Genomic DNA, 8986 nt, shown 5'->3' with positions numbered 1-8986 from the left:
GTTTTACCTCTTCAATATCATAACTTTGTTCTATTTTTCTGTAACGTATCTCCTTTTTTATTTGCTGTTATATTGGTTTTACAGGTTGTAATGATCTTGATTATGTATGGTAAATTGGTAAATCACCAGTCTTTTACATTTTAAAAATTCATTTCTTCAATTTATTCATCTTCTACCTCCTCTTTTATCTTTTAAAAATTTGTAACCTGGCCTCTTTTTTAAAAAGAACTTGTTATGTATGTCTTTACAATTTTTTACATTGATGAGGCAAAATATACATCCAAGTTCAAAAAAAAGATCTTAATTATTCGAAGACTCAAACTGCTCTTACCGTTGATTTATGTTTTTATCATTCACAAGGGTATCCGTCCAAAAATTACAAGGGTGTCCCTGTAAATCTACTATAATAAATGAAGGTTTTTTTACCATATGTCCTCTTCTCATTCATTTGGACATATGACATTTTTTAGGTTTTTTAAATTTTCTATTTTCCACTTGTCATTTTATTGTATTTTTCATTTTATTAAATTAAAATACCACATTTAATGTGTAAGGTAATATATATGTAAAGTATTTATTAAAAACAATTTATATATGTAATGTATTCAATACATTTAAGTCTCATTAATTTTAATAATTCAATTTTTTCTTATAAATTCAAACTTTTCAAATTGTTAAAATTATATATATATATATATATATATATATATATATATATATATATATATATATATATATATATATATATATATTAATTAAATTCATATAATATATGGATTTTACAGCATCTAGAAATAATGTCAAATCAACTTAGGAAGCTGTAGCATCGCCCTGGGTGGCACACCGGGTTATAAATAGAATATATATAATAATAGTTTTTAAAAAATTAATATTATAATATAAAATAAACAAATATATAGTTGATACCAAGATCTTTAAAATATTGTTTTCTGACTTCTCTCTTAAATTATTTGTTGTATGTTTTTGATGCAGAAGGTGAAATCGAGTCCTCCATGGAGATGGAGAAGAGGCCGATAGAATATCTACTAGTAACCCAGCAAGATTCCGACCGCATCGCCCGATTCAACCTCCCTCGACCTCAAGCCGCTGACTGTTTCTACACACAGTTCAACATCAGAGGCATAAGGGTCGACCGATTCCAACCCGATTCTTTGACTTGCTCTTTCACAGTTCCCCCACGCCTTACTGTAAGAACCGCATTTGAATGTAAAACTCGATAAGTTTTATGTTCTTTTAACCTCATTGGTTGTGGTTTTTGATAATTTTTTTTTTTACTTAAATCAGGATAGGAATGGAAATCTGGCTGTGGGTGCAATTGCGAGTTTAGTAGATGTGATTGGTTCGACATTGGTGCATGCGAAGGATGTATCTTTTAATGTTTCTACGGATATGTCTATTTCTTACCTTTCCACGGCTAAGTTCAATGTAGGTTCTTTACCACTTTCACCGTTCAGTTAATAACCAATCTATCTCTTGTTCATGTGCTTAAAAAATCAGAACCCGTGCGTTTTCTTGCAGCTAGTTTATCATATATAAACTTAAATTCATTAGTGCAAACTGCAAATGCAGCAAATCTCAATACTTAGTTTAGATCCGCCCCTTCATTGCATGCTTAGGTATATTAGGTGGCTTATGATTTATCATGGTGTAACATATAAATGATAAGACAGGAACTCTTAAGCTGCATAGGGCAGAGATGGCGAATGGTGGCCATTGGTTGGTGCGTTACTGTAATGGTGATCATTTCAAACCTACACCTTCCTTTTTCTGTCGATTTGTAGGATATATATGGTTCAGTACTTGTTGGATGTGGTTTAGGAAAGATAGATTTCTTGTGTTAAAATCCATAAAAGCACGATTTACTTCTACCATATTATCAATTTAGCTAATGAATAATTTTTTTTATCTTATAGTGATAGTTTAGTGGTTCAATCGATGATAATGATAATGATAATGATAATGATAATGATAATAATAGTTCGAAGGCTAAATTAATAAAATGGTACATTACATATTTTTTTGTATGTTGCCTCGCTATCAAAACCATGCAAGTGGGAAAAAAAAGGTTCAAAAAGTTATAATGGTTTGATTGGTGAATAAAATAGTTAGGCTAAATGAATAAAATGTTGAATTACTGTGTACTTTTGTGAAGATGACAGTATAGATGTATTTTTTGTCATTGGTAGGATGAGTTGGAGATTAGAGGAAAGCTTCTTGGTAGAAAAGAGGGATATTGCGGAACTCTTATTGTTCTGAAAAAGAAAGCAACTGGAGAGATTATTGCTGAAGGAAGACATTCATTGTTTTGTAAACCAATTAGCAAAATCTAAAATAAGATTACTCTTCTGATTATATAATTTTGAAGCAATTCATGTTTGTCCAAACAATAAGGAGATAAGAATTCACAAATGGGGTCATACATTCGTATTCAAATCTTCGCATCACCTTAGTTGGTCTTGGGATGTTGTGATTTATTTTTTTCATATTGGTTTAGGACGGTTGTTTGGTGGGATGTCCACATATGGTTCTTAAAAAGGCTAGTAGTTTGCTTCACCAGCTTGCTTTTGGTGTTTGATGTTTCCCCCTTTTGAATGAAGAAACATCCTTGAGTAGTTGGAAGGTGTATCATATAATTTGTGTAATCATATTTAATGCATTATTTATTTGTACCAAATTTAAGTTAACCTCTAACGATAAACCCACTAAACCCCTATTGTAATTTTAAAGCTCTTTGAAAGACAAGCATGAACAAGAAAACCCAAAACATGTGTTATCTCTTGGTTGAGGATACACAAACTTGTTCCAAAAATTAAAAATCCACTATGACATAGAATGTGACAGAGAAAAACAAAGTTGTATATTGGGTTGCATATAAGAGCGAATCTAACATGTACTAAGGTAGGTTTTAGGACCCACCTAATTTTTTAATTTTATTTAGCATTTATATATGAAGTTTTTTTTAGGATTTCCCTTATGGTATTTGATAAAATAAACAACAAATAAATAAAAGAAATATTAGAATTTTTATACTTAAACTTGCAAAGAAAATGGTTAATGGTTATCAAAACTTATCCACCATAAGAGAAAAAGAAAGAGTTGTAATTAGTGGCAGAGCCAGGCTCAAATCAAAGGGGTATCCTTATTTTTTTTTCCTGTGTATCACTGCAACGGCGGCTGAGCATGGCGGGGTCGGGTTAGTTTTTTCTAAAACCGAACCCAAAACCATTGGTTTAGTTTTTCGTTTTTCAATTTGTACTTGGGTTTCCTAGTTTGGTTTTGGTTTTAAACCCAAACTCTAATCGAATCGTTAGCTAACTTCAAGTGTTGTTATATAAACATGAAGTTAAAGTATCTTTTGATACTTGAATCCATGTGGATTTAAAGTAGATATCAAATAACGCATGAGGATAAGTGGATAACAAGCTTATATAATAGATGAAAATAACTAAGTTTTCATGTGTTTCGCGATGTGGGATAGAATAGTTGGAATGAAAAATAAAAGAATACAATAGTTGGAAAAATAAAAGATATATAAATAAAGAATTTGTAAGGAGCAATAATTGATCCTTAGACCTTTATTTTATTAAGCCAACACCTTAACTAGTAGACTAGTTATTTGTTTGTGCTTATAAGTGAAGGATGCTAATATATACACTACATAAAACGATTTTTTTTTTTCTAAAAAATCTACACTACCGAATTTTTTTTGAGGGGTATCCTGAGCTACCTCGAGCTAACCCTTAGATCCGCCCCTGGTTGTAGTTGCATAATATTATAAAAATGAATGATGAAGGGTTATTAGAACTTGAAAAAGCAACACAACTCACATATTTTTAGACGTAGGAAATAGTTGTTGCGTTGCAAATGGACTCTTTTAAAATAAAAGAAAATCAATCATGTAAAGTTTATTTTTAGCAAAAATCCGATTTCTTGGGTCAAATAGATTGTTTTTTGCTAGTTTTTAAGGGGTTCGACCCAGCTTTTTGCAAATCGTTTGCTATTTACTGGTTTGACATGACCCACCACAAGTATCGCTGATTTTTTTGTTTTTATCAACTTAACTTAATTAGAAACCATGTGGTTTTCGATTCACCACTTGTTGCATACACTACTTTTTGTTAGACCTTCATTCTTTGGTTAACAGATATTCTTTGGACAATGGAGAAGTCGGGGTAGCGAGAGCTTTGCTTGTCCCTTTGCCTTTCTTGTTTTCTCTCGACATCGTGTGAAAAAGTATGATGTTGAATGGGAAAAAAATCAGACAAACAATTTTTATGAAATTTCTTTCCTACTCGACATCATACTCTCTCACACCGGCTCATTGTGAAAAGCAAACCACTCCCATTGACAAACATAAATGTTTGTAGACAACTAAGTGTCGAATACATTTGGTTGCACACGGTCAAAGTATCATGATAATTAACCATGCTACAAATAAATATTATTTTCGCAATTCCTCTAAAAGTTTTCCCTAAACTTATTCGTAGGTCTCATATTAGTATAGTTAGACCAATGGATGTACAATTTCACCTTTCACTTTTTGTGTGTTACGGCATTTTTTCACCCACTTTTCTTTCACTCTTCAAACTCAGGAAATTGTCACCATTCTCTTCGTTTTCTTATTTTTAAAAAAAAAAAAAATTTAGACAAATACTCTACTTTTTGTAAGAAATTAAAAATCAGAAATTTTATTACATTTTTAAATAATTTTAGTGTGTATATATATATATATATATATATATATATATATATATATATATATATATATATATATATATATATATATATATATATATATATATATATATATATTAAAAAAGAAAAAAAAAAAAAAAAAAAAAAAAACTTACATTTAAATGAATTCAATCAATCAAGGAATGAGAGAACGAATGATTAGGGGCCACCGCACTCAAGGTGTTGTTGGTTGGTGCGGTTCCGGCTACCTTTCATATTCCTTGCATGTACACACTTTGGCATGGATTATGTTAAAACGACGAAAAAGTCTATGTTAATGCTTATAAAAAATAAAAAATAAAAAAAAAAAAAAAAAATCTTGTTAATGTAAACTATTCTCACAATATGGAATAAACTATTTCAAAAGTCATATTACTGTAGATAATAGATTTTCAAAATATAATACTATAATAAAAAATAAAATAACATGATAGTATGATACGAAGACGGAAGATCTTAAATTATTGGTCTACGTTTTTGATGCAGAGGGTGAAAGTGAAACCGAGTAGTCCTCGATGGAGAAGAGGGCGAGAGGATATCTACGAGTAACCCAACAAGATTCCGAGCGGATCGCCCTCCTCAACATCCCTCGACCTCAAGCCTTCTACTGTTTCTACACAGAGTTCAACCTCAGAGGCATACGGGTCGACCGATTCCAACCCGGCTCCGTCACTTGCTCTTTCACAGTACCCCTTCGCCTTACTGTAAGATCCAAACTCGATATGTTGATCAGTTTCATGTTTTCGATCTCTGGTTCTTTTAACCTTATGGGTTGCATTTCTGAATCCAAATTAAGACGATCCTTTGCGATCTGTTCAAATTATTCGCACATTTGAGGGTTTTTATGAGTTTTAGTTGTGATTTTTTTTTTATCAGGATAGGAATGGATATCTTGCAGTGGGTGCAATTGCGGGTTTAGTAGATGTGATTGGTGCGACTTTGGTGTATAACAAGGATGAATCTCTTAATGTTTCTTCCGATATGTCGATTTCTTACCTTTCTATGGCCAAGTTGAATGTAGGTTCTTTACCACTTTCACCATAAGCAATCTATCTCTTGTAGAGCCTTGAGGGGAGTTTCCACTTTCACCATTTACTGTTAATGTACGTTATTGGCAGGATGAGATGGAGATTAGCGGAAAGCTTCTGGGTAGAAAAGGGGGATACCGAGGAACTCTTATCATTTTTAAAAAGAAAGCAACCGGAGAGATGATTGCCGAAGGACGGCATTCATTGTTTTGTAAACCAACTAGCAAAATCTGAAATAAGATTGCTCTCCTGATTATATAAGAAGGTCTGAATTCACAAATGAGGTCTTCTGTTCAGTTATATTCAAATCTCGGTATCACCTTTTTTGGTCTTTGATATTGTGATCTACGATTTCGCATATTAGTTGTGGGACCCATTGGGGTTCGCTTCAAGAACTTGTTTTGGTGTTTGATGTTTATCTTTTTTGAATGAAGATGAAACCTTTGAGTGGTTGGAAGGTGTATGATATAATTTGTGTAATAATATTTAATATATTATTTATTTGTAACAAATTTAAATTGACCTCCCCCAATGAACCCACTAAACTCCGATTGTAGTTTTAAAGCTCGTCGGAAGACACGTCTAAACAAGAATCCCCAAAATGGGTTGTTTATGCCCATCGTTTTTCATTCCCAATGTCTACCATTATTTCAAAATTTGATCTAGATTCAATATTTTTTTTGATTTTTCACGCCAAATAAAGTACATTGCTACTAAAGTGCAGTGCTATTTCGTTTTGATTTTTCACATCAGTTACATACATTGCTATTATTTACTTCACTAATAAAGTACAATGCTATTTTTTTTTTATTTTCACACAATATAAAACACATTGCCATTATTTATAGTGATAATAAACTATATTGTGCTCATAAAAACCTTTTACATGCAAAAGAAAGAAAGCTTTTGGCGGTATAAAATCGAATTACATAAAAAAATATGACATACAACACGGTTTCCATCAAAAGCTTTTACACGCGAAAAAGAAAACTTTTGGCGATATAACATTGGATTACATAAAAAAGATTTCATTTTCATCATATCAACAAAAATCCTTCCCAATCTTCTACATGCTGTTATTTCCAAGAAACACATTCCCATAAGCTTATCACAACCCCACCTTCGTAACACTTGTAAGGTTGTCCGGAGTGGACATAGAAGAAGACGCGTGAAGCTGACGTGTCCAGCTAAGGGACGCGTGAACACTACCCCAATGGTCGGTGGCTTGGAGTGGACAATTGATCTGATTGGTTTAGTTTTCTTTCCCTCATATTTTCTCTGTTTCTCTCTCATTTTTGCATTTTCAAAGCCTAACCACTAGTGAATACCATTTTCATAATCTAACGGATTGGTTGTGGAATGATTAAACAGTGATATGATCTCCTCTTCACCCGCAATCCACTTGTGACCACTCCCCATAGTCTAACGCCCGCTACAACACCTTCTCACCACCTTCACACATACAACATCATAATGATTGAAATTGAAGAATAACCAAATAAATGGTTTTTAAATTTGTTAACTATAACAATATTAAAAGTTTATATTAATTAAAAAGTTATACTAAAGTTTATTCACGTGCAATAGGGTAGTAGCAATTCATATCATTTGGTATGAAATAAATAGTTACTTTAATTTATATTAATTTTAATTTAATCTATGAATTTTGAACCATATAACTACTACAAATTTTCAACTCCAATCTTCTACTAAATGTATATTTTCAATTTCAATGTTATGTCTTGTTATTATAAGGTTATAATGTTTTATGAATGGTTAGTGATAATGACTTAATTATTTTTAGTAACATATATTTATTAAAAGATTTACTATATGATTTTATTTCTGTGCCCATATTACAATAAAGATAAATAATACATCTTAATAATTATATAAATTATTTGTTCTAATGTTTTTACATATGTTGCATAAAGAGTGAAACCTAGTCACACAGAATCGTCAATGGAGAAGAAGCCGAGAGAATATCTACACGTAACCCACCAAGATTCCGACCGAATCGCCCGACTCAGCATCCCTCCGCATCAACCTCAAGCCCTTCACAGCTTCTACGAGGAGTTCAACCTCAGAGGCATACGACTCGACCGATTCCAACCCGGATTCGTCTCTTGCTCTTTCACAGTTCCCCCTCGCCTTACAGTAAGAACCCCCAATTCCAATTGAATTTCAAACTCGATTAGTTTCAAATTCTCAATTTCTTGTTCTTTTAACCTTTCCTTCTGAATCCAAATTGAGGCGATAGTTCGATTATTCACATATTTTTGGGATTTTGATGAGTTTTAGTTGTGATTTTTCCCAAATCAGGATAGGAATGGAAATCTGGCAGTGGGCGCAATTGCGAGCTTAGTAGATGAAATCGGTGCGTCTGTGGTGTATGAGAAGGATGTACCGATGAATGTTTCTATTGATATGTCTATTTCTTACCTTTCTACAGCCAAGCTTAATGTAAGCTCGTGCCACTGCTCCTTAATTATGCAAATCGATTACTTTTAACCTCAAACAATCAGAAAATCAGAATTATAATCAGTTTATCATAAGCTTAAAACTGATTTATTACAACTGCAAAACACAGTTGTCAGCTTAAATGTCTCGTAATTGTTGTGAATAAGGTACTCCTTGCATACGCATTGTTAGACAATAATGTAAGCATTTTTAATTTTTAATCTGTGTGATGAGGTTATTTGATTATATGTTAAAGAATGTAGCTTAATTGTAGGATGAATTGGAGATTAGCGCAAAGCTTCTTGGCAGAAAAGGTGGATACCATGGAACTGTTGTGAGTCTGAAGAAGAAAGCAACTGGAGAGATGATTGCAGAAGGTCGACATTCATTGTTTTCTAAACCAACTAGCAAAATCTGAAACCAGTTAGATAATTCTGATACTGATATTAAGTAAAGAGAAGAGATAGGAATCATAAGTGAGATTTTAAAAGCATCTACAAGGAGCTTTGTAATTTGGTTATTTAATGATATGTCTTGCCGTTTAAAAAACAGAAGAGAGAAGAAATTTAATATTTGTTTACGAGAAACTGTTTTATTTTCCATATATCTTAAAATGGTGAGTAGGTTGTATTTTTTATTTTATTTTTTGGGCTATAGATTTACCATGTTGACCTTCGACAAGCAGCATGGTTTAGTGCTGTTTGGCATTAGTAGGTTACTTTGTTGGTGTTTTTGCTAACAAA

At 32.2% G+C, this 8986-nt stretch overlaps 3 protein-coding genes across 5 annotated transcripts; all 3 read left to right on the top strand.

Moving 5' to 3' along the window:
* Window positions 1-940: 940 nt before the first annotated feature.
* LOC145017693 (uncharacterized) lies at window positions 941-2633 on the top strand. 2 transcript variants are annotated; one of them, XM_078975680.1, is made up of 4 exons: window positions 941-1208; window positions 1306-1446; window positions 1692-1757; window positions 2208-2633. In XM_078975680.1, the coding sequence occupies exons 1-4, from the start codon at window positions 1014-1016 to the stop codon at window positions 2349-2351; spliced, it is 546 nt and encodes a 181-aa protein (XP_078831806.1). In that variant the 5' UTR covers window positions 941-1013; the 3' UTR covers window positions 2352-2633. The 2 variants fall into 2 exon arrangements, with proteins under 2 accessions (XP_078831806.1, XP_078831807.1); XM_078975681.1 differs by lacking the exon at window positions 1692-1757 and having other exon boundaries at window positions 943-1208.
* Window positions 2634-5207: 2574 nt separating this feature from the next.
* Window positions 5208-6295, top strand: LOC145014105 (uncharacterized). The gene is made up of 3 exons (XM_078972475.1): window positions 5208-5459; window positions 5632-5772; window positions 5874-6295. Exons 1-3 carry the CDS (start codon window positions 5271-5273, stop codon window positions 6015-6017), a joined length of 474 nt encoding a protein of 157 aa, XP_078828601.1. The 5' UTR covers window positions 5208-5270; the 3' UTR covers window positions 6018-6295.
* A 1397-nt stretch (window positions 6296-7692) lies between these two features.
* On the top strand, window positions 7693-8830 carry LOC145014252 (uncharacterized). Of its 2 annotated transcripts, none has more exons than XM_078972632.1 (3): window positions 7693-7940; window positions 8106-8246; window positions 8507-8624. In XM_078972632.1, exons 1-3 carry the CDS (start codon window positions 7746-7748, stop codon window positions 8579-8581), a joined length of 411 nt encoding a protein of 136 aa, XP_078828758.1. In that variant the 5' UTR covers window positions 7693-7745; the 3' UTR covers window positions 8582-8624. The 2 variants fall into 2 exon arrangements, with proteins under 2 accessions (XP_078828758.1, XP_078828757.1); XM_078972631.1 differs by having other exon boundaries at window positions 7694-7940; window positions 8518-8830.
* Window positions 8831-8986: the final 156 nt, after the last annotated feature.

The sequence above is a fragment of the Lactuca saligna genome, chromosome 9 (assembly GCF_052625555.1).
Source record: "Lactuca saligna cultivar CGN05327 chromosome 9, ASM5262555v1, whole genome shotgun sequence".
In the NCBI taxonomy this organism is placed as follows: Eukaryota; Viridiplantae; Streptophyta; class Magnoliopsida; order Asterales; family Asteraceae; genus Lactuca; species Lactuca saligna.
The sequence above is the reverse complement of the archived record's forward strand: the minus strand, read 5'-3'. Positions and strand labels throughout refer to the sequence as shown.

Bases quoted from the DNA above. Each gene is read 5' to 3' on its own strand.
- LOC145017693 (XM_078975680.1), top strand. From the start codon at position 1,014: ATGGAGATGGAGAAGAGGCCGATAGAATATCTACTAGTAACCCAGCAA. The intron at 1,209-1,305 runs GTAAGAACCGCA...TACTTAAATCAG, and splicing joins CAGTTCCCCCACGCCTTACT to GATAGGAATGGAAATCTGGC. The intron at 1,447-1,691 runs GTAGGTTCTTTA...ATGATAAGACAG, and splicing joins TTTCCACGGCTAAGTTCAAT to GAACTCTTAAGCTGCATAGG.
- LOC145014105 (XM_078972475.1), top strand. From the start codon at position 5,271: ATGGAGAAGAGGGCGAGAGGATATCTACGAGTAACCCAACAAGATTCC. The intron at 5,460-5,631 runs GTAAGATCCAAA...TTTTTTTATCAG, and splicing joins CAGTACCCCTTCGCCTTACT to GATAGGAATGGATATCTTGC. The intron at 5,773-5,873 runs GTAGGTTCTTTA...CGTTATTGGCAG, and splicing joins TTTCTATGGCCAAGTTGAAT to GATGAGATGGAGATTAGCGG.
- LOC145014252 (XM_078972631.1), top strand. From the start codon at position 7,746: ATGGAGAAGAAGCCGAGAGAATATCTACACGTAACCCACCAAGATTCC. The intron at 7,941-8,105 runs GTAAGAACCCCC...TTCCCAAATCAG, and splicing joins CAGTTCCCCCTCGCCTTACA to GATAGGAATGGAAATCTGGC. The intron at 8,247-8,517 runs GTAAGCTCGTGC...GCTTAATTGTAG, and splicing joins TTTCTACAGCCAAGCTTAAT to GATGAATTGGAGATTAGCGC.